The sequence below is a fragment of the Sturnira hondurensis genome, unplaced genomic scaffold (assembly GCF_014824575.4).
Source record: "Sturnira hondurensis isolate 20B ecotype Veracruz unplaced genomic scaffold, ASM1482457v3 Scaffold0018728, whole genome shotgun sequence".
NCBI classification, from domain to species: domain Eukaryota; kingdom Metazoa; phylum Chordata; class Mammalia; order Chiroptera; family Phyllostomidae; genus Sturnira; species Sturnira hondurensis.
In genome coordinates this window covers 3,660,503-3,684,326 of record NW_028091359.1, presented here as the reverse complement: position 1 = coordinate 3,684,326, position 23,824 = coordinate 3,660,503, and the positions used below count along the sequence as shown (strand labels likewise).

At 38.9% G+C, this 23,824-nt stretch overlaps 3 protein-coding genes across 11 annotated transcripts in view; 2 read left to right on the top strand and 1 right to left on the bottom strand.

Moving 5' to 3' along the window:
* CLTC (clathrin heavy chain) overlaps positions 1–11,699 on the top strand; it is a 61,833-nt gene extending 50,134 nt beyond the window's left edge. For 2 of the 4 annotated variants that reach the window (XM_037070284.1, XM_037070285.1), the window contains 11 exons: positions 12–176; positions 299–406; positions 488–655; positions 784–933; positions 1,028–1,159; positions 1,274–1,384; positions 2,309–2,479; positions 2,844–3,065; positions 4,303–4,323; positions 7,942–8,017; positions 9,760–11,699. In XM_037070284.1, the coding sequence (XP_036926179.1) occupies positions 12–176; positions 299–406; positions 488–655; positions 784–933; positions 1,028–1,159; positions 1,274–1,384; positions 2,309–2,479; positions 2,844–3,065; positions 4,303–4,323; positions 7,942–8,017; positions 9,760–9,884 (1,449 nt within the window). In that variant the 3' untranslated portion in view covers positions 9,885–11,699. The remainder of the gene's footprint in view (positions 1–11; positions 177–298; positions 407–487; positions 656–783; positions 934–1,027; positions 1,160–1,273; positions 1,385–2,308; positions 2,480–2,843; positions 3,066–4,302; positions 4,324–7,941; positions 8,018–9,759) is intronic. The other 2 variants (XM_037070286.1, XM_037070287.1) reach the window with 1 other exon arrangement.
* Positions 11,700–15,023: 3,324 nt separating this feature from the next.
* PTRH2 (peptidyl-tRNA hydrolase 2) lies at positions 15,024–21,484 on the bottom strand. 4 transcript variants are annotated; one of them, XM_037070294.1, is made up of 3 exons: positions 21,325–21,484; positions 16,501–16,640; positions 15,024–15,644 (listed from the first exon to the last, which is right to left on the bottom strand). In XM_037070294.1, exon 3 carries the CDS (start codon positions 15,642–15,644, stop codon positions 15,105–15,107), a length of 540 nt encoding a protein of 179 aa, XP_036926189.1. In that variant the 5' UTR covers positions 16,501–16,640; positions 21,325–21,484; the 3' UTR covers positions 15,024–15,104. The 4 variants fall into 4 exon arrangements, with proteins under 4 accessions (XP_036926189.1, XP_036926187.1, XP_036926186.1 ...); XM_037070292.1 differs by lacking the exon at positions 16,501–16,640 and having other exon boundaries at positions 21,316–21,484; XM_037070291.1 differs by lacking the exon at positions 16,501–16,640.
* Positions 21,485–21,578: 94 nt separating this feature from the next.
* VMP1 (vacuole membrane protein 1) overlaps positions 21,579–23,824 on the top strand; it is a 121,160-nt gene continuing 118,914 nt past the window's right edge. Inside the window, exon 1 of one of the 3 annotated variants that reach the window (XM_037070288.1) lies at positions 21,579–21,679. The gene's annotated coding sequence lies outside the window, so the exon portion shown is untranslated. Of the gene's footprint in view, positions 21,680–22,023; positions 22,135–23,824 lie in introns of those variants that run through there. The other 2 variants (XM_037070289.1, XM_037070290.1) reach the window with 2 other exon arrangements.

The following is a 23,824-nucleotide window of genomic DNA, read 5'->3' as shown; positions in this document are numbered from 1 at the left end:
GTTTCTTTCAGGTTGGTGATCGTTGTTATGATGAAAAAATGTATGATGCTGCTAAGCTGTTGTACAATAATGTTTCCAATTTTGGACGCTTGGCATCTACCCTGGTTCACCTGGGTGAATATCAGGCAGCTGTTGATGGAGCTAGGAAAGCTAACAGTACTCGAACATGGAAAGAGGTAATCTCAGTACCCCTTTCAGTGAAGAATTAAGATGCTACTTAGAAATGCCCTTTTTAACTGGTGAATTAACCAGCCATGTTTACACATTCGAGTTCACATAACAGAAATTTTCATTGTAGGTCTGCTTTGCCTGTGTAGATGGGAAAGAATTCCGTCTTGCTCAGATGTGTGGGCTCCACATTGTAGTGCATGCAGATGAATTAGAGGAACTTATCAACTACTATCAGGTAATGAACAGGAATCTTTTACATTAATTGATGTTATGCTACAGGTATTCCCATCTTTAATGTCATATCTCCCTTATTTAGGATCGTGGATATTTTGAAGAACTGATAACCATGTTAGAAGCAGCACTGGGCCTTGAGCGAGCCCACATGGGGATGTTTACCGAATTAGCCATTCTGTATTCTAAATTTAAGCCACAGAAAATGAGGGAGCACCTGGAGCTGTTCTGGTCCAGAGTGAACATACCTAAGGTAAACCGCCTTTAACATTGTGGGGCAGTTCTGTAGTTAAAACTGATACTTGAAAATGCCTTTTTTTTTTAGACTTTCAGCTAGAATTAAAAACTTCTTTCTAAAGCAGGTCAGTCTTTCTTACACAGGTGCTAAGGGCTGCAGAACAAGCTCATCTTTGGGCAGAGTTGGTGTTTTTGTATGACAAGTATGAAGAATATGATAATGCCATAATTACTATGATGAATCATCCCACTGATGCATGGAAAGAAGGGCAGTTCAAAGATATCATTACCAAGGTTTGTACCTGCTTCGGGAGACAGAACAAAGGCTTCAGAATGAGTACGCGCCTTAGGAAATAACTGACTCGTGTATGGATTTTTCCCAATTCAGGTTGCCAATGTGGAACTATACTACAGAGCAATACAGTTCTACTTAGAATTCAAGCCTCTGTTGTTAAATGATTTGCTGATGGTGCTGTCTCCTCGGTTGGATCATACTCGTGCAGTCAATTTTTTCAGCAAGGTAATTTTTAAAACTTCAAAACATTATAACAAGGATCTGAGACATACTTGAATAACTTTTGTCCATGGAACTTTAATCATGTGCTACATTTGTGACAAACTCTTTATTTTAAAGGTTAAACAGCTACCACTGGTGAAACCATATTTGCGTTCAGTTCAGAACCACAACAACAAGTCTGTGAATGAATCACTTAACAACCTCTTTATTACAGAAGAAGATTATCAGGTAAAAACTGTTGGGTTCTAGCATGTATTCTCAAAAATCAGGTTATAATTAGGCTGTGAAGTTGGCATGTTTTATAGTTTAAAAAAGGCCATTCATTTTCCTTTGAAATTGTAAACAGTAGGTATTGTGTGCCTAGACTCTAAATGTAGTGAGGGTTTCAGGATTGATAAAACTGACTTCTCCCTAATTAAGTGCTAGGTTTGCAGAATTTTGCTTAGGTCTTGTCTCACTTGAGGAAAAATTAGGCTTACTTCATCCTTAAATATCTAAATTATAGATAGTTGTGAAAGTCTTTGATCTCTTATAATAGTCCATAAAACTTATTAACTGTATTTATTCACTGCCTTTCTTGCCCAATACCATATTAGTGTCTGTCTTTAATACACTTTTCCTTGTGAAGGACTTCACAAAAAACAAAATTAACTAAAGATTTAGTGGGTTGCCTTTTTTCTTTTGATGTCAACATTGTTATTGTTTAAACTCAGATCCCATGCCCATCTGTAAGACTGAATATTATGTTGAGTTCTGTCAGTTTCCCTAGAGCATAACATTTTGCCGTTCGAATTATAAATTCTCCCAATTTCATAATCATTCAGTTTAGTCCCTGATACTGAAAACCTTGGAGAAAATTGCACCATTAGAAAATGTATGGTACCTTTGAAGACTTTATTGTATAATTAGATTGAAGAACCTTGATAGTTGGTAAGACTACAGCTTTCTGGTTTTGATGCTTGACTCTAGGCTGTCTTACTACAGTAGTGACTTGTTGGTCATTGTGTTATATGTACATATCATACAGTATATTGATCAAGTCATACACAATTAGTTGTGCATAATAATGGGATATTAGTCAAGAATAATGCATTATAAACTTATAACTAAGATGAAACACTGATTTGGCATTTGAATCGCTTGTTTTTTAAGGCTCTGCGAACATCAATAGATGCTTACGACAACTTTGACAATATCTCGCTCGCTCAACGTTTGGAAAAACATGAACTCATCGAGTTTAGAAGAATCGCTGCTTATCTCTTCAAAGGCAACAATCGCTGGAAACAGAGTGTAGAGCTGTGCAAGAAAGATAGCCTGTATAAGGTGGATGAAGTTGGTGGGGGCAGGGCCCTTAAACCAACTACTAGATGATCTGTGTTAACTCTGAGGTGTGGCATACTACACCTGACTCTGGTCTCTGAAAGAGTTAGTTTCACAAATATGTGACTTGCCTTTAAACTCCCAATAGAGGAGATCTTTGTTAAGTCAATTTCTAGATTCTAGGGGCTATCTTATTTCAAACTTTTAAAAAAATAATGCTTAACCCTGTGTGTCTATTCTTTTTCTTTCAACAAATCTTTAATTTAAATAATGTAATTAGGGATTTTTTTTCCCTGTTGTATTGCTTGGTTTACCAGTTCAGTGTATTCGGCTTTAATGTTTGACTTTCTTCCTTTCCTTTGGATAGGATGCAATGCAGTATGCTTCTGAGTCTAAAGATACTGAGTTGGCTGAAGAACTCCTACAGTGGTTTTTGCAGGAAGAAAAAAGAGAGTGCTTTGGAGCTTGTCTCTTTACCTGTTACGATCTTTTAAGGCCAGATGTTGTCTTGGAAACTGCCTGGAGGCACAATATCATGGATTTTGCCATGCCCTATTTCATCCAGGTCATGAAGGAATACTTGACAAAGGTAATGGCACCTCTGGGTGTATTCAGAACTAATTATCTTGACTATGTAAAACTCAATGCAGACTTATTTTTTCAAATGTTTTTTCTTAAGAAGAAGTAATGTAGTTGATCTAAGTGTTCCTGTTCTCCATACATTTTTGATGTTTGACAGATGACATGGCATGGAAAAGAGAACCCAAACATAACTTGCCAGAATGTTTATCCTCAGTGTATTTCTGAGGATGAGTAGTATTACTTCTACATCGTATATTTGTTTTTTTAAATAATTGGTTTAAATTTTTTTTTCAAAATAATATTTTTCTGAGATCAGTTCTTATCACTCAGATGTCCATAACTTAGTAGGTACATTGTCTTTATTTGGTTGGTTCTCGACTTTTATGCCTTTCCCCCGGGGAAGGTACATCTATATATTCTTCAGATCCTGTTAATCTTCTCAGTATTTTCATAGTTTAATCCTCAACTTTAAAATATTATAGGAGGTTAACAAGTGATGACCTATTTCCTAAAAGTGCGTCAAACAAGCTGGGGATACAATCTTAAAAAAGTCACTTACTCAACTTAGTGTCGCTTTTTCACATTAGACTATTTTTTTATTCACCCTGTCTTCAATAGTTACAAGCTTTCTTGCTGTAGAACATTTAAAAATGGTCCTAAAGGATCCATTTTATCAGGGTCCATTTTAATAAACATGCTTATTAAAATCAGTTTCACATCTGATCTCTCCAGCATGCCTGTTTAAAGCGGGGAAATAGCGCACTACTAACAACCCCCAGTGTACTGAATATTTTCTTTGGCAACCATCTAAGTAGATACCATTGTGTTCAGTAATGATTTTTTAAGAATTAACACTTTCTGTGTATGAACTGCTGACAGTGTAAGACAAAAAACAGTTGCCTTATTTTAGTGGCAGATGAGAATAGCTTTTCTTACGCCTAATGCCGACTTTGGAGACCCGGCTCTAAGCTGCTGTTAACCGAAGTGCTGTAAATTTCACTATTGATTAAGCTGCTTTCTTTCACACTGACTCTAGCATAAATTCTTCTGCAGTGAGCTCTGAGGTTTAAAAATATATATATTCTAAATTTTGCTTCCAGTATGCCCTTTATTTTCACTTCTCTCATACCTTTTTTAGTGGTTAGATGTTTCTCCCCTAAACCTTTGTTGCTGATTCTACCATTTTATGCTCAATATGGAATTTGATTTTTTTTCTAAGCTGCACCTTCTGAATTCCTTTGCAGGTTGATGCAATAAAGGAAAAGGTGAAAGTTGATTCTTTTCCATCTTTAAGTCTGGAGGACTAAGTCTAAGGAATTTGCATGATTTTTTCCTTCCTTTTCTACACTGCTGCTGCTGCTTTTTCCCCCCAATAAATTTTCACTAAAGCCTCTGCAAGTCCCTTGAACATAACTATAATAGAGCTGTAGGACGTTAGTAGATGTTTGGTACTAATCAGCTAATAGGCTTTAGGAAGGGCAGGAGGCTAATCAGTAGTTGGTTCACAGTCTCTCTTAAATATATTATTGAAAACTGAGCATGGTGAGTTTCCATATTAATTCCAAAGTTTCAGGAAATTTCTCTTCCCTGTCAGGGTATCTGGACCATAATAGGATTTTCTTAATACTTTAAGTAAATTTAAACAGCCTCTGGTTTTATTTTGTGAGTTTGCCTGACAGTTGTTGAATTTATATATGTATATACATGCCCTAAAAAGGCTTTTTGGGGTTTTTTTTTTGGTATTAAAGGACTGTGATCCAGTTTCTGATCTCTTGATTCTTACTAATTTTTTGCTGAAAGTAGATACAAGAGATACTAGCTGCTTCCGAAGAGACTTTCCTCATGTTTCTCCAGGTGTCCAGTTCTTATGGTGCTAGTCCATTTTCAAGAGGAATCAAAATTTTTAATCATGAGAGTAACTTGCTCCAGTTGTTGCTGAGCAACATGGATTGTTTCTGTATATAATGAAGCAATATTAATTTATACTTTTTGTAATAAGGCATGACTCTGAAGCCACCTAAAATGTGCTCTCTTACTCATCTGTTGGCTTGTCCCAGGTAAATTTAGGCACCTTTTGGTTGCTGCTTCTGTAATTGGTCTGTCTCCATCCAAGTATAAATGAAACCAATTTACAAACTTGTATCTAGTATCAAACTGTGGTAAGAAAAGGGTTGGGAGGTAAAGGAGAGTTTAAACAAATTTAAAAGAATTTGGGTGGGGGACAATGCCTTGGAATTACGTTGAACTAACTGGAGTCACCATTGGAACTTAGGGCAAACCTGAGTAAAATGCATTGTGTGTGAGGCCCTTCAGCAGCTAGTAAGCAAGGCAGTTAGAAAGCGTGTGTGTGAAAAAGAGGTAATTGAACTGCAGTGTTATGCGTTGTTTTAAATCAAGCATGTACAACAGTCATTGCAATTACATCATACTAGTTCTGAAACTCTTCAAGCATTGCTGTGGGCTGTGTGTGTTTCTTGAGAGCCTGTATAGCAACAGTCATCTTCAGATCTCACTTCTTGCTTCAGTACTTTTGCCTTTTTTTCATGCACACATACACCAAAATAACTGACTGCATGTTAACTTTTCCTCTGCAGCATATTGCAGTCTTTGTGGAAAAGCCTTTTACATTATAGTGGATTTTCAGTAGTACAGATGGAATTGAACTCAGTGACATGCTTACCTGTAATTTTTCTTTTTAAATCCAAGGATCAGAAACTTTCGTTACAGCTCTTGAAAAAGCTTGTGTTCTTAACAGCCTTCTCTGCATTTCTTTTTTGAGCAATCTAAATTGGGTCAGTGGAATCAAAAATTGGATGTTGCTGTCCCAGAGGCTGTCCCATTATATAGAAAAATCAAAATTTTTTTTGCTTAGTTTGGGGCTACTCCTTCAGAGTTCTTATTTTTGTTTTTCCCTATGTCCAGCCTGCCTGTGTCCGTTCCTGGGCATGGTGATATTGCTAGTTTTTCTAAGTCTTACATGTCCTTCTTTTGGTAGGACTTCTGTTTTCAACATCTGACTTAGACATTAACTTTTAAACATGTGTTCACTTTAGATTATTTTCCTTGAAAGTCTGGAAATGTATTATAAAGTGGTGGGGTTTTTTGTTGTTTCACTTTTCTTCTTAGAAGTGATTAATGTATACTCATCGATGTATTTTTTGTGTGCAACCTCTTTAGCTCACTCTTGGATACTGTTTAGGCTAGCAAACCCCATCTCATCCTTGATGGCACGTACTGTGCTGTAAAGTGTATGGCTGTAATAACTTCAGATTGCATACCGAGCAGCGGGTATTTTTCATGGTGTTATAACTGATAGTGGTCTTTAATTTGACATTGTGTGATTTATAACACATGAACACTTAGGCTAAAACAGGAAAATCTATGCAAAAGTAAACCAACCCATCTTCCTACAGTGGGGAAACCACATTTTATCTAAAGGTGTCTAGAGTCTGCCTCATTTCACTCTTCTCATATTTGTTCCTTGACATGTTAGGATGGATTAGACCCATGTTTGTGATCCTGAATATGAAGTAATTTATATGTGTGTATAAAATGCTGTCCTAACCTTAAAGGTCTATCTGAAGACTCCAACACACTATTTTAAATAGTTTCAAAAAGAAATTAGGGGCTGCTTTTACCTTTTTAGGGCCCAGTCTTTGTATATTTTTCACTGATGTGGAAAATCACTGAGTGATTTTTTCACTCTTTGCCTTTTTGAAGAACGTGCAGTGACCATTCATAATGTTTCTTCCTGCACTCTGCCCCATCTCACTCTGCACACTTACGGCTTGGGAAACCACTAGAAGGGATAGCAGTGAGACTTGACGTTCAGTTCTACTTCAAGTACGATGTAGTTTTACTTTGGCAGAGATACCAACTTTTAAATAGTTTAAAAGACAAATATAGTTCCAAAAGGCAAGTGGCAGCTGTATGGTGGAGATTCCCTAATTCAGTGTCCTGAGGTCACTTCTTCCTAATTCTCCACAGAATTTCAGAATCAAATCTTAGTCCTGGGAGGAACTTTGCAGGTTATCTCACTTAGCCGTCTCATTATATAGACTAGGACATTTTTTTAGGGTCGGCGCAATGGTTTGCCAAGGTCACACACCCAGTTAGTGGAAGGACCTGTGTATTCTTGCTCCTTTCTTCCACTAACACATTTGGACTCCTCCACAGTCTTATTTGTGTCAGATTGTATCCACTTTTATTTAAAATAGCTTGCATATAATAGCCATTTACTTTGGCTTAATTAAAAGGAAGAAATTTCTTAGATGTTGAAGGAAAATTAAGTATTCATAGTACTTCTTAGAAAATAGAGCATAAAAACATGCAGCCTACCTTTATATAAAGCCTATCCTTATAGTCAAATATGGAGCCACTCAAGTCTTAACTTCAGTCCAAACCTAGCACCAATATCAGCAGAAGCTGTGCACACTGGGCAAAAGATAGCTTATTCTGCACAAGTATTTGTCTGATTATTAGACTCACTTTACTTTTTTGAATACCATTTCCTTTCGGGAGGAAGTCTTGCCAGGTCATGAGTTCATTATTGTCTTTGGTAGGGTTTAGTCTTCATTTGAGAACGTGGTTCCTTTCATTATCTCCCTCCCTCAGGCTGGCTGCAACCTAGCATGCCCAGTTTTAGCCTGGCGTGCGCTTTCATGGCATTTATAAATCCCTCCTCCCTGAGGGTTTATAATGACAGTGCTAAAAATCACCTTGACTGAAGTATGGACATTGCCATTGAATTTGAGGGGGCCTGAGAATGGTTTTTCTAGTTATTTTGACAAAATTTAACACACTAAGGCTTTTCCACTTTCTGCCATAACCCTAGGTTTATAATATTTTTGAGGTGCTAATTAACATTACCTGTTTTTCTCCAGGTGGATAAATTAGATGCTTCAGAGTCACTGAGAAAAGAAGAAGAACAAGCTACAGAGACGCAACCTATTGTTTATGGTAATCCCTGTCTCTCTTTAACCTTACAGAAATACAGTAGATAATGTTTCATTCTTCAGGATTCTACCTCAACACAGAAATATGGGAATAGCTTCTAAATTGCAAATGGTTCACCGAGCTAAGAAATAAATCTCCCTGTCATCCTGCTCCTCCTCACCCCCCGAAATCAGTCTTAAAGCATTTATATCATTCACTAAGGTAATCTGAAGTGCAAAGGCAATCTCAAAAAACTTAAGAGCATAACCTCAGTTTTTCTGTTTCCTGGTCACTGATTAATTGCTTATTCATGAATTTCTGAGGAATACATATCTGTGAGTTCAGTTGTCACAAGTGCTAAAGCTGTCTTAAAGAGTATATGCTCTCTTTAAATTTTTAACTGGGAGAGAGAATTTGGGTAGAGTCTCCATTTGAGAACTTCCCAGAGAGAGAATCTTCAAACTCTCACTGAATGGTTAAGGCAATTTAGTTTCTTCTTACATGTGCATATCTGAACTATTTCCTGTTATCATTTCACGCTTGGTGAACAGATTATCTGAACAGTGAATTTGAGGGCGGAGCTAGAGCACTATAACCAGGTGTGTTTTGGAGGAGGACATAAAATTGTGACCATTGTATCTCATCCTGCTAAAGGAAATGATAGTACTCAAATCTATTACCCATCATCTCCTTTATCGTGTAAATGTAAAGGACTTTGGGTATTTGGAGGACCAGGGCAGTTTTGATAAAATTGTAGAATATTAAGTAGATTGCTAGAGATGTGAGCAAGATATGCCCTGTATTTGAGATGGGAAACACCGTAGGAACAGAAACAGGGTGGGTGTGATAATTTGGGAGCACCTACGAAATGTCTTGCCTTTAGGCAATTTAAATAGACAGGCCTTATTGGTAGTTGACAATAGGGTCAAAATTTCAAGAGTAGGTGTCAGTATCAAGGTTAGAAATGATTTTTATAAATTACTAATTTCCAAAAAGAATGTTCTCAGCGCCAGTTTTGGATGTTGTTTACAAAAGAGACATGAGGACACCTGTATTGGGAGAAGTGTGGCTCCAGGGGTGAGTCCTTTCGTGGACCATGTTGGAGAGGCGATACATGTTTCCTCCCTCTGAATAAGCCAGCTTCTCCCTGGGTCATTTTCTGTACGTGGCCAACAACTATTTAAATTTCCTAAGAATGGTAACAAAGTATTTCAAAGAGGCTATATGTTCTAATTATTTTATACCTAATGTGTATTTAAATATGTCTTTTTTTATTGCTCTCTCTAAATTAGTACTGGATTTTTTGCTCAAAATGCATTAGGTTCATTATCATTTAGATGTGTTTAAGTCAGAAATTTAAATATAACTATAGAAGTTATGTTAAAACCATGTTAAACAATTGTCTTTCTGTGCCATTTGGATTGTCACCAAATATAATGTGCAAATGCCATCTTGTAAAAAGCTTATTAGCAGTGTCTTGCCTGATCGTGTCAAGCATGCATGTGCATATTGCTGTAGATGATACGAAGTAACATAGTCACCGGCACAGTTCCGGCCCTTGGCTCTGCACTGTTTGTTGGCTTTTTAGGCAGGACCCTTAGGGTGATGGTCATGCCAAAGTTGTGACAGTCATAAGTGCTCCCACAAAACCCGAAGTTGATTGTGCTGCTAGAGTAAGGGAGATTGGAGTGTGATAATCCTTCAGTGCTAACAATGTTCACTGCCCCCTTGCCCCTGCCCCACTCCTCTTTGTTTCCCATCTTCAGGTCAGCCCCAGTTGATGCTGACAGCAGGACCCAGTGTGGCCGTCCCTCCCCAGGCACCTTTTGGCTATGGTTACACTGCACCACCCTATGGGCAGCCACAGCCTGGCTTTGGGTACAGCATGTGAGACGGGAAGCTGATCCTGTAGTCGCCTATTTTCGTACTGAAACGTCGTCTCTGCCCGCTTCTCAGTTTGTAAGAGGAAAACAGGCACATGTTCTTGTAACCTTTATTTCATGAAGGACTACTTTTTGTTTCTAACTATAAACCTGGGTCTCCTATGTTAAAAGCTTATTTCACATTCCGCATCATTTTAGAATTTATTTTCAAAGGGGAATAGTTTCAATGTTTTTTATTCACTTGGGCTTTTTTTCCCTTCCCTCTTGTTCTTTGAAAAATTGCTTAATATTCAATCTGTTGTGAAGAACCTGATTTGCACTCTGTAGTGTTTAAAGAAAAACTCTAATATTGAAGCTCTTAAATTTAGTGTATGTAAACAGCTTACAATATGTATTGTCTAAATGCATTTAAATCTCTTTTATTCAAAGACAAGCTAAAGCGAAAATATTGGTGTGTGACCATGTAAGACTGTCGTTGCAACAAAGACAACACTAACAGCACATGCTACACTGGACTGCAGTGCTCTCCAGATTATCGGAAAAATGCGTTACAGACAACTTGCCTGACTTTTAAATGAGCATAAAAGGCCCTCTAACCTATGCAGGTTTCCTCATTACGCATATAGAAAATGCTAGTGTGTTTTTGCTCACTTCCTATGTAACAGGTGCCCTTATGTTGTGCTGTATCCTGTGCTTTTTCTGTGGGACCATTCCATTCAGGAACAAAGAGCACCATGATTCCAATCTGTGTGTATTTACTAACCCTTCCCTGAGGTTTGTGTATGTTGGATATTGTGGTGTTTTAGATCACTGAGTGTACAGAAGAGAGAATTCAAACAAATATTGCTGTTCTTCAGTTTTGTTTGTGGAATTTAAAATTACTCAAATTTAAAATAAATTACTGGACTGTGGAAATAACATGTAGAATGGCAGTTTTAATTAAATACCTCTCAAACATAAACCAAACGAACCACGGTTTTGGTAGTTTTATATTGGATCCCAAGGGTACAGGATGGTACGAGAGCAGGAGAATTAGGGCTGGGACATGTGGAACACTGTTCCCCATCATGAGCATACCTGCTGTGGTTAATGAGGCACATACAGTCGTTTAGAGAGCCGGCCAGTGCCGTAGCTGCCTTTCAGCTACCTCCATCATTTTAACCAAGTGGCAGTTTTAAGTATTAACTAAGCGTTTCACTTAAATGAACAGGTCATGCATATTAAATTATATTAACCTGAAATAAAAGTACAGAAACACATAGTTAACGTGCTGTTCCTTGACATGAAGTTGTAATGGTCCCCAAAGGATGGGTGTAGTTTAAGGTGATTTTTTAAAAAGTGTTTGAATCCCACTCTTTGCTGATAGTTATGAATGTTTCATAAAAGTTCATTTGAGTATTCATCATGTTAGAGAGTCCCCTGCCTAGACTTGTATTGTCACAGAAGTTGTTTTTTTTTTTTTTAGTTAAAAACCTCTTTTCATTCCCTCATCTTTAATTTCTCTCCTTTACGTTCCCATAGGAAAGTATAGTATTAGCTAGAAAATCCTTTCCTTTTTTTTGTTTTTCATATTGAAACCGTCTTGCTGTTCAGGCCCTGACTGTACTACTGTTTCTGCCGGGTCTGTGCTCTCTTTCATTGTCGTGATCAAAATCAGGAGGTAATGGTTCTGGTGAACTCATTCTTTTCAGGGTCAACATTTGTTCTAGACCTTTCCCATACTTTTGAGCCAACCAGTTTTTAATCACTAGAATTATTCTTCCTTCCCTAATAGAAACAAGTTAAAATACTTCAGTAAAGGTTTTCTTATAGCATTCTTAAAATGGTAATGAGTTGCCACTTAAGCCATCTCTATAATGGGCTATAGTAGAAGGAGAAACTGCTGTTGAACTTCTTTGACTTGGTTGGGTTCAAACCCTGAGCAAGATAAACTGAGCTTGTCCTCTTATGTGGCTAACAGTATGAATAGTTCTCAGAATTATTTGCAGGAGTATGTTTAAATCACAAAAATGCCTAGATCAGGATTGGACAGTAATAGGTGTACAATAAATAGTAGAACCAATTGGTAATAAAATATATTTTAAGGTATTTTTCCTAACATTATTCTGAATAGGATGATAGTCCAGAAGGAATTAAAAACAGTAAGCAAGGGTACTAAGAGTCCTTAGCACTGTGAACGGAACTGAAACTGTAGAGGAAGAGGAGACATTACTGGGACACTTCTCAGAAGGCCTTTGAACATAAAGGCCTTTGTGGTGATTGTTGACTATTTCAGTACAGACAGTACAATAGCAAGAGATCACCTGGGGCCTTCCAGGTAGGGCTGCCTAACTCTCTTGGAATTGATTAGTCCTGAGGACATTCTCACCCCAGTGGCCCTCACACTTTTTCTTAGGGTCCTTTTTTACTCTTAAATTGCTGAAGAGTTTTATTTAGTTTATGTGAGGTTGTATCTATTGATATTTACTGTACTGGTAGCTAGAACAATTTTATAAATTATCAGCCCATTTAAATGTAACATTAATAAAGTCATTCTGTGTTAACAAAGAATTATGAATTAACCATATAAGTCTCTTCAAAGTTTGTCTGAAGTGAAGACTGCTGGATTCTCATCTACTATATTCAGTCTGTTACGTGTTGTTTTTGTTGAAGTATATATGGAAATGTAGCCTCATATAGAACTGTAATTAGGAAAGAATTTTAATAGCCTTTTTAGATTATTGGAGTTAGTCGAATTGTGGAATCTGAAACCATAAAAGTGAACCTTTTATATTGTTATATTAAAATGTATTGGTCTATCTTTACTTTGAATAGATCTTTTACCCATGCATGATTTGTGCTTTCATGCATTGGTTATATAGAAAATACTGATTTACTAAGTTATAATGTGTCAACTATATATAAAATTTAAAATCATATTTTTGAGAAACACTGATCTTATCAGAAAAGTCTTAAGTTCTGGAGGAGCTTGGAAGAGAGGCAGATACAGTTCACCTAAATACTGACAGTTGTTCTCTATGAGGAAACTACAGCCAAAACTCAGATATGGTTACCGTATTTTTCAGACTATAAGATGCACCCGCCCCCCTGCCCCAACTTGGGAGGAATAATGGTTGTTAATACTGCTGTTGAGTTCTGTCTACATTTACATTGGTGAAATAATGTTATTTATGTTATTAAATATTTTACGTGTTTTGCTTCAAAATTTTTTATTTTCTTCTAAAACCTTGGTGCATCTTATGGTCCAAAAGATATGGGTAGCTAGTTTATCAGTGGTTCTTGGTGCAAAAATGTTCCATGACAAAAGCAGCTAGTTCATCTCTCCACTCAGCCTCACAAGTCTTTTTCTCATACTTTGGTGCGCATCCGAAGTGTTCATTAATGTTATAGTCAAGGGTCGAATTTAATAATATTGTTACTGCTTCCCCAAGGACATTAAGTGAAACTATTTTTTAACTGTAGGTGAAGGGCTGTGAAACCATTTGTGCAGGTAGGTGCCCCTGCCTTCATTTGTGAAGGGTGCCAGCAGTTTTACCCACCATTTTTGTGTCAGCACGGAGAAAAAGAAAAATGTCTTTAATATTATGAATATAGTTTTGACTTCCTGAAAATGTCTTAGAGAGTCCAGGAGGACTTGCCCATATGTCAAGAACTTTAAGATTACAGATCTCATAAAATAATTGTAAGTACAAGTAAACTGGAAAGCGGTGTATTTCCAGGATCACCAGAATTTGTATGCTGTTCATCAGAGTAGATGTGTCACAGCGTATTACAATAATTTGAATCAGCCACAGCAGGCCATTCTGTGGGGAATGCACTGTTCTTTCAACATGAACCCTCGGTCTCTGAGGCAAGCCTCAGAAATTACCAGAGCCAGAATCATGCATTTAGGATTGAGTTCCCTTCAACTCAGTTACATGCTGTTGCATCACTTTTGAATCTAGTAGTATAAACATTCTCTTTAGAAACAGTTGCTACTATGGCATCATTCACAGTTAGAATTTCTCCTGTGCTGTCATGGGCCAGTGTCAGTGGTAGACAAATAACCAAATATTAGAACATTTAAGACTGGCTGCAGTAGTCTTGGAATTCTGCCTGCACACTCCACTGACCTGAGACCTCAGTTGTGCTGTCCTGCTGCTGATGTTGAACTGCTAACTAATGCTAACTGTTGAAGTTAACCATGGAGAGGTGGAGCCACTCACAGGTGCCCGTTACCAAATTCTCCCTGGTATCATCAGGTCTCGGATATACTATGAGCATCTCCCTAAAAGGCTTTCAAGAAAAGTGGTTTTCTGCAATAGATGCAAAAAGGGTGGAAGGCTATATAGCTTGGGGAGCTGGGATCTTCTTTATATTCTGGACAGCTGGTATATATGTGTGGGTTTTATTGGAATTCCGTCATGCTAGGTGTACAAAGATCAAAAGGCAAATAAAGGTGCCCTAACTGAATTACCTAAGTTCCTGAAGTTGTAGGGAAACTAGGATGTTGGGATGACACTACTTCACAATGGCCATAAATTCCTACATGTGCCCATTACCACCTTCAAGGTTCACACAGGTCACTTCACCAGTTTCAGTGCCTTCATGTTAGGAAAGGAAAAGTAAAGCAAATTTTTTAGGCTATGATGTAGAACCACTGCTAAGAACCTTTGGCCACTGTGAGGGAAATGAACATGAAACTGCGCAGGCAAGTTATGTCAATGCCATTAAACCTCAACCTTGAGACATAAATTTAAAAACTCAATGGGTTAGATTCTAAACGTTCTGTGGGTGGCTGTACCATCTATTAATAAAGTAGCCTCTGCACCCCCCAAAACGGTCTGGTAGTAAAAACAAACCACAGTGGGACCACTCTTGAAGCGCGGTCCTCTCCAAGGGTGACAGCAACACAGTCTCTGGGAAGGAGAGCTATTAACACGCAGAGGGACCTAACCATGCAAAGGAAATGCTGTTCCCCCCCTTGCAACCCAAGTTTGTCATGACCTGTTTTCTTTTTTAAATAATTTTTCTTTCAGGACTTACACCACCAGGACAACTTAACCCAACCTTTTGTTTTTTGTTTTTTAGCCCAAGATAACTGTGTAACTGTGCCAAGTATATGACAGAAGAACATGAACAGATTTTTCACCTCAAGAATACTTAAATTGGGGACAGAAATTCAGCTTTTATTGTTAAAATTTGACAGTTTCAGACACTTGTGGGGGGACAATCATACAAAATTCCACCTAGTAAAGTTTTAGGTGACCAGTGACTTTGTCAATTAGGTCTGCTGGTCCTGGCCCGATTCCTAGGACAGTTTGAGAGCCAGGTGCAATCTGAGTACGTCCAGCATCTTGGATTAAACTTACAGTCAGTCCCAGCATCTTTGCGTGGGTCAATAATGCAATCAAAGTTTCTTCATCAGGAGCTTTGACCACCACTTTGGGCTGGCCACAGTATTCCCACTGTCTGAGCAACTCGGGGTTTCTCCTTTGGATTTTCTTGTAGGCAGAAACAGCAGCATGAGAGCACTGAGCAGCCACTTTCCCTTTTCCCATCTTTAAGTCATTTCGAACCACAAGAATCATTTTGTACTCCCCACTCTCCCCTAAGATGCTTGCTTCAGTTCTGGTCTCTGTGTCTGTCTCATTCACTGAGCTTTTGGGGACCGTCCCAAAGCGTACTCGGAGGCCCCAGCCCAGGCACATGCCACATGCTATTCCAGCAGCCAAGCTGAGTGTACCAGGATGAGCCAGATATTCCATAACCAAGGATTTGGAGAGCATCTTAAAGGAAAGGAAAATGGTTATCACTATGTAGCAGTGAAAGGTTACGGGCTTATCAGATAAAACACCTCAACAATATATAAGCAACAACAGGCCCTGGCCAGTGTAGCTCTGTGGGGTGTCAACCTGCAAAGCCAAAGGTGGCCAGTTTGAGTCCCACTAAGGGAATCGAACATGCCTGGGTTGCACATTGGGTCCCCAGGTGGGGGGCAGGCAAGAGGCAACTGACCAGTTTTCCTAGCGCTGATGATTCTTTCCTTTCTCCCTTCGCTCCTCCCTAGAATCAATAAAAGAAAAAAAAAGACTATTATGAGGTCATCTCCCCAAAAGCAAAATATATTTTGGATCTTACAAGTGTACCACTTTTTATGTGCACTGGGAAAAATCCAAGAATACAGATGAAACAGTTTAGGTCACTTTGAATCTCAATGAGAGGAGTATCTCTTGTTCTTGGACACAGCAAAGCTCTGTTCCTCAGTCTTCTCTAGCTCTTGTAGGGCAAGGAAATGTTCTGTTTCACCAAGATGTCCAAAGAGTCTAAAGAAAACAGTAACTCCTCCACCTCCTTTTCTGGAATACAGTGCTTATTTAATTCTGTCCTCATAATGCAATGGTTCTCTAGGGAATGGGACCAGCTCCTCAGAGAAGTTCCTGCTTGTCTGTATAATGGACGTGGCGTTGTCTTCCTGACATTAGACCTGAGCACAGAATGATAAAAGCTTTACAAGTGGAGATTTGTCCCACTGGGCATTATTGTAGGTGCAAAACTATTAATACACAAGACTAGAACTTAATTTCATTCTACATATGAACACAACAGTATTTTTTGGATAGTTTTAATATACACTAAATTTACCAGAAGTATATTATATAAAATAAAGGAAGATCATCCTTTAGGAATTCTTGTTCCCCCAGCAAAGGTGTTCATGGTATTTGAGTCAATAAAATGTAGTCTACACTGAAGGCTGTTGGGTTTATATGACTCTGGTACAAGTCCTGGAAATACATACCTTATTTTCTTTTTATTCTCATTTATGTTAAAATTAGGACATTAATATTTTCTTAAAATTATACAGTAGGTTATACAGCATTATCAGATATTTTAATGTGAAGATAGTACAGGGGAAGGGGATATTAAACTCCATGATATAATTCACGTATTATAAAAGCCACACTACACGTGCACAGTTCTGTGGTTTTAGTGTGTCCACAAGACTCACCACCACCATTTAATTCCAGAACATTTTCATTGTCCCAGAGAAACCACTGTACTCACTAGTACAGCCTCTGGCAACCTCTAATCTACTTTATTAATTTGCCTATTCTGGGCATTCATGTAAATCAAATTATATGATATGTGGCCTTTTATTTCAGGCTTCTATCATGTAGTATAATGTTTTCAAGGTTCATTCATTTTGTAGCATGTATTACTACTTCATTCCTCTTTATTGATGAATAATATTCTGTGATATGAGTATACTGCAATTTATCCATAGTTGATGGACATTTGGGTTTTCCCCACCTTCTGGCTATGAGTATAAGTCTTTCTGTGGATAGTATATTTTCATTTCTCTTAGGTATGTATCTAGGAGTCAATTTGCTGGATCATGTAGCAACTTTGTAACTTTTTGAGGAACTGCCAAACTACATGCTAAAGTGCACCATTTTTCACTCATTACAGATGATTCTTTAAAAAGTATATGTTGGGTTTGATAGTGTTGAGAACCACTGCTCTAATGCCTTATAACTCATCTCTAGTTCAGAAACAAAGAAACAATGCCTTTGCAAACAGATCTTCATATTAAGCCAAGGCTGTCTCCAGGCCTCGAGGACTGGGAGAATTAGAAATGAGGTAAGCTGGGTCAACAGACCTTCAGTATTTGTTAAGATGGATTACACTCAATATCTAAAGGAAAAGAAAGAATTGTTTATAAATGTATCTCCAAATTATAAAAGTATAACACATATTGCTGTATTATATCCTGATTTTTAAAGGCTGTATCTAAATCAAAAGTACAGTTATTACAAATTGTGGGGAGCCCAATATCCCAGTACTTGCAATCTCAAATTCAAACCTTGCCTTTCCCAGAACAATACCAAGTTCCCCAAAACTGCTACTTAGTATTATAAAACCTGTAACTATTTTCACTTCCTGGGAGTCCTTAGAATCCTTTACTATTCAAAAACAACAAAAAAAACCCCAAACCCTTTGCATACCTCATTTTACCAAAAAACCCTCTGCATTTTATAGTAGTTCACTCATCCCTTTCTCTAGTTGTAATCCTTTCTGGAGGTACCTTCTTAAAATGCTTAACTTTTACAGCTACAGAAGCAGGAAGACCGGGAGGACAATGGTGAGGAACTAATGGGGGGGGGGGCAGAAACTAGTCTGAAGTGGGATCAAGAAATAGAAAAAAAGTGAAAGAGCAGGGGGGGAAGCAATAGGTAGAAGGGGGCACAGAGAATAGGAAAGATGAGCATATTTAAATATCAATGAATAGAGCTAAAAGAAAGGTAGGTAAGTAGATGCTCAGGATAGAGAAACAATAATACGAAGTAGTAGGAGAGAGAGGACCTAAAAGGGACCTAAATTTATTCATTTTCGAGGCGGTGAGGGGAGAGAAAGAGAACACAGATTGGTTGTTTCATTTATTTATGCATTCATTGGTTGATTCTTTGTGCCCTGACAGGGGCATATGGGATGATGCTATCTGGCTGGGGGGTCAATGTGACAGTTTCAGATGCAGGCACATCTGTGGAACTGGAGGCAGGAAGTTGTTCCTGGGAGGGAGGGGGGCAGGCTGTACAAACAAAAGTGAAGCTGGAGTTCAGAAGAGGAAGACTGAAATAAAAGTTGCAGCAAAACACAATACGATTGCAAAGTTATGTAAAAGCAAGATTAAGATTAATAATGTTTTACAATAGTATCACACTGACCAGATGTGTTAAAATTAATACTAACATCTTTGTTCTTTAGAACGTTCTAAGCTTATATGAACCCCATCAGATTATCATCTAACTCCACTAAGAGGTGTTTCAGCCTGCTTCTTTTTCTGGATATCTTCTATAGAAATATCAACAAACCCAGTTCTTGAAACCAAGGCAGAAATAACTAGTTTCACAGATAGTCCTGACTAACGACGGCTTCACAGAACAAGCCTGCCCTCTAAAACCCTCCTCGTGGTGCCTTCTAAGTCCCCTGCCAGAATTCCCCCTTTCACTGATGCTCTTGATCGCCATTGTGCCCCGAGCCACGCTCATCCGCTAAGCCGACCACATTGGCTACTGCCCCTTGGCATTTTCCAACCTAAAAAACCTTTCCTCTTGGACCTTAAACCAATGCCTCACTTTTCCTCTTCCATTGACATCTAAATTCCTCAACTTCCTGCCTCCCTTCCCCACTCAACTGAAATTGCTAAGGAACCAGACACTTGCTGTCATATAGTTGCCTTCTAAGCCTCATCTTGAGTTTCCTGCACCACTCATAACTTTTCTTTAAACTTTCCTCTCTTGAATTCTTTAACCCCATTATCACTCCAATACCATCCTACCTTTCTGAGAGCTTTTCTCCAATTCCTCCCCTGGCTCTATGCTCCATTTTGCCCTGTGGTATGTGCTGTATTTGGCTCTCTTTTTGGTCTATACGTACATTGTCCAATATAGTAGCCATTAGCCAAAAGTAGTTATTTAAATTTAAATTAGTTAAAACTAAATAAAAAGTTATTCAGTTGCACTTAGTCACATTTCAAGTGCTCAATAACTCAACAACTTGAAAGTGCTGAGAGGTCACTCTACCAGACAAAAATACAGAACATTTCCCTGACCACAAAGTTACATCTGACAGTGCTGGCTTATATACTCTTTCCATTCAACCAATGGGTATCGAGGGCCTACTGTGCACTAGGCACTATTCTGGAGCTAGAGCCTGGAACAAAATAAAGTCCTTCTCCTTAGGGAACTAACATTCCAGTCGAAGGAGACAGACCATAAACAGTTTGTCAGATGAACAGTCTCACTTATTCCCAAATCATCACGTCTGAGGATTCCTAAAGCCTCTTGGGTTCTGGCTGGTGTAGCTCAGTGGATTGAGCACGGGCCTTCGAACCAAACAGCCGCAGTTCGATTCCCACATGCCTGGGCTGCAGGCCAGTTCCCAGCAGGGGACACACAAGAGGCAACCACATATTGATACTTCTCTCCCTCTCTCCTGTCCTTCCCCTCTAAAGATTAAAAAAAAAAAAAAAAAAAAACCTTTAGCCCTGGCTGGTGTAGCTCAGTGGATTGAGCGCGGGTGGCCTGCGAACCAAAGGTCTCCTTGGTTCGATTCCCACTCAGGGCACATGCCTGGGTTGCAGGCCAGTTCCCAGCAGGGGACGCACGAGAGGCAACCATACATTGATATTTCTCTCCCTCTCTCCTTCCCTTCCCCTCTAAACATAAATAAATAAAATCTTTAAAAAAATCTCTAAAGTCTCTCTTGGGCTCCAAACTTGACTTTCCAGCGTCTGCTAGATTTCACCCTTAGATGTCTATGAAGTACTCTAAATGGGGACCTAAACTGAACTCAGTATCTTCCCTTCCCTCCCAAACTTCCTTTCTCCTGTATTCTTTTTTTTTTAATTTTTTTAAATTTATTTAATTATTTTTCAAGTACAGTTTTCTGCCTATCCTATATTCTTGATTTAGGAGTAACTCTGGACTTTCTTCTTTAGTTCTACCACCCAGTCACCAAAACTTAAGCCATCTCCTTGTCTTTACTACCAGTGCCCTAAATATCTCTTGACCAAAAGTCTCCAAAATTAACTTCACTACCTCTCATCTTTCCACATTTGCTTCACTCATGCCCTGCTTCATTTTGCCGTTATAATTATACTTCTGTAACACAAATTTGATTCTCTAATTTCCCTGCTCAAAAATCACTGGATAAATGCCTAAAGAATAAAACATAAATCCTTTCGCACGAATTTTCAGCACTACACAATTTGGTTATAATCTTCTTTATCCTTCCAGCCTATACTCCAACTACATACTGTTCTATCCAGTCACAACAAATTACTAGGTCCTTCGAAGCAGCAATCTTTCCTTGCAATTATTTTTTATTTAAACATAAAACACACACACAAACACACTTAAACACACAAACACAAACAAAAAACATCCTCCTCACCGTGAAGGCAAAGTTCAAATGGCTGTCTCTGAAATCTTTTACCATGCCCCACACCTAACTATTCTTCAGAGCTGCGGTGGCACTTAAACATAACCACTATGGGTCCATCCCGTACACTGCCTGGGGTACAGTAGTAAAGAATCAAATACTTCTCTAGCATTCGACATGCTGAGGGTATTCAATAAATACTCAGCAGAGCGTGAGGCCTGCTTGGTATTTTCTCACAAACGGAGCGAGCACATCGATGCTGCCTCAATGGAGGCTTTGTCTGGGAACTGAAAATCCTGGGTCCTTCCACTCCCCAGCATCTTGGTCCCTTGTTCCAAAGAACGGCTGATAGAACAGGACTCCAGCGACCACTGGGCGGAAAGACAATTTACCAAGATGAAGGAGTGGGAATGCGGGGGTTTCCGGAAAGAGGTGGCAAGAAACATTCCAACTGGAGAGAGAATGAAGAACGACATCTTTCTCCTCCGCCCTGTGAGGGACACAAGGCCGACTTACCTACAGCACCTCTCCTCGCCTCACTGGCGTCTTTAGGTTCTTCAGTTCGAGTAGCGAACACGCTTCCAACGCGCGGATTACCGCTTCCGTGGTTCCTCGACAAGTTCCGGATCAAGAACTGCTAAGAGAACAATCATTCTTCCTCTCGCCCCGCCCACAGGTCCCAAATCGAAATCCCGCGACCGTCGGCCGAGGTTGCGGAACGGAGGTGGGAACGTTTCTTTTTAGGAGGCAGGCTCCCGGGGGAACATGGGCCGGAAGTGACGTACGAGTTCCGGTTGGCCGGAGCCCCGCGGCGGGTGTGAGAGTCGGTCAGGTGCTGCTTCCAGGATTCTGAGATCCGGAGAAGCCGGAGTCAGAGCGGGTAGGTAAACGAGCGCGGGGTATTGGGGACGGAAGCCTGACACTGTCCTCAGAGCTTGGCCTCTTCCTGAGCTGTCCCACTTAGACCGTGCAGATCTGGGGCACAGTGATTTCGAATTCAAGCAGTGCTTTCGGGTGCTGCTGAGTCTGGAAGTCTCAGTCTGGCGGTAGCCAAGTTATTTGGGACACGTCTTCCTGGTTGGCTGCCAGTTCACTGAGCCCATACGTTGGACTCCCGACCTTTTGATCTGAGCGCCACTGATTTGGAACTTGTTCTAAGGTTCTGTAGAGTTCCCGTCTCCTTTTACCTCTCAGGTGTCTAGGACTTGAGAGTAAGTGGAGATCTTCCCTGCTGATGACCTAGCTGTTTCTCAGGATGTCAGTTTGGATTGTTGACTTCCCCAAACACTAGCGCCCAACGCTCAATAGACCTGCTTCTGAACAGAATTCAGATATGTAAGTTCCTTCTAAAGCTTTGGTGGCGAAGGGAGTGGGGCCTTCGCTCTGAGGATCGCTTGCAGAGGACCTTCACACATCTCCCACTGCTTTTATGAAAAGTAGGGTTCTCTACCTTTTCCAAATCCCTTACCCCTCTAACCCGTGTATTTCATGACAGTGGAGGTATTTGCTGTCAAACATGAAGGTCGACTTAATCGCACATTTCGAGAAGCCATCTGTGGTCCACTGCTAAGATTTCTTGGGACCTCCAGTAGGTTTTACATTATTATCTTTTGTTTTCCTGTAAATTCATTGGAAAGTCTCATAATGTATAGGTTTTGGCACTGTTTATACCTATTTTGGCAACAAAGATCCTTTTCCTAACTTTAATGGCTTTCATTTTCTCCTTTCGGGCTTGTCAGAAATTTTGCAGGTTGCACTGATCTTTTGGAGAAGCTTGTACAAGTATTTCCAGTGTTGTAATAATGATAGAGAATTTAATGTTCTGACTGCTGCCTATTCTATCATTAGTTCTAATTTTGGTTGTATAGCATAAATGATGATAGAGAAAGTATTATTTACTAGGCAACATTTTGTGCATTCTAGGGTTTTTTTTTTGTTTTGTTTTGTTTTTTACCTTTGGAAGACAAATGCTTGGTATCCAGACAAATGTAGCCAGTTTATGTAGCTGTGAAGTAACTCCACACTAGAAATCTTTCATCTTTTACTTGTTTGCCTATATTATTTTAACATTGAAGATTTTCTTTTACTCTGAAGATATATTCTATTTGGTTTAAAGTATATCCAATATACTTTGGTTTCTGTGATGCTCATTTAAGAATAACCAGGTTTCTGAAATACTTCAGTAAGTGCCTTTTAATAGTTCACTTATAGCTAGTTTCATCAGTTTGTTGTTTAGTTTACATATTTTTTCTTATTTTTCATTTAGAAAAAATGCTCACACTTGCCTGAAATGTGGTGACAAGATTTTTGAGATGCGGAATTATATAAATTAGAGTTTATTATTAGTTCCAATATCTGGTAAATTTACTTATTGTACTATAACTGCCAAACCTGATCTTATATTCTTTTTGTTCAGTTTCAGTTATCCAGGAACTGATTATCCAAATTTTCTCACTTTTTACCTTCTTCCTGCCTTGGCTTGAATAACCACTTTTTAGGATTGCTAAAGACTTTAAATCAGAAAACCTGGATTGAAGTCTGGGCCCCAGCATTTGTTTAGTGAAGGGTTACAGGTTACCTAACTTTCTGAGCCGGTCTGGATTGTATTGATGAAAGTACTGTTCACTTTATTTCACAGAATTGTCACAGCGATTGAGATAGTAAATGCAGTTTCACTGTATAAATGAAAATATGGTGATGTTGTCATTTTACTCTGGACTCTGGACATGTATCAGTGCAGCATACTGTTGCTTTGTGTCATTTCAAAATTTGATGTTTTATATTAAGTGTGCTATTTATCTGAAAATAGTGTTATATGGTTTACTGAGATGATCTTTGCCCTACTTTTGAACACAATAAAAGCTAGCCAGGAATAGTTTGATCGTGTTATACATTGACTTAGTCACCTTGATTAGTAAGTAGATGACTGGAAAATGATTATAGCTTTGCATTTGAGAGTTTTAATACTGATCTTTTTTGGTCATCATGTATTGTCGCAAGAATTTACAAGTGCAGAGGAAGCTGA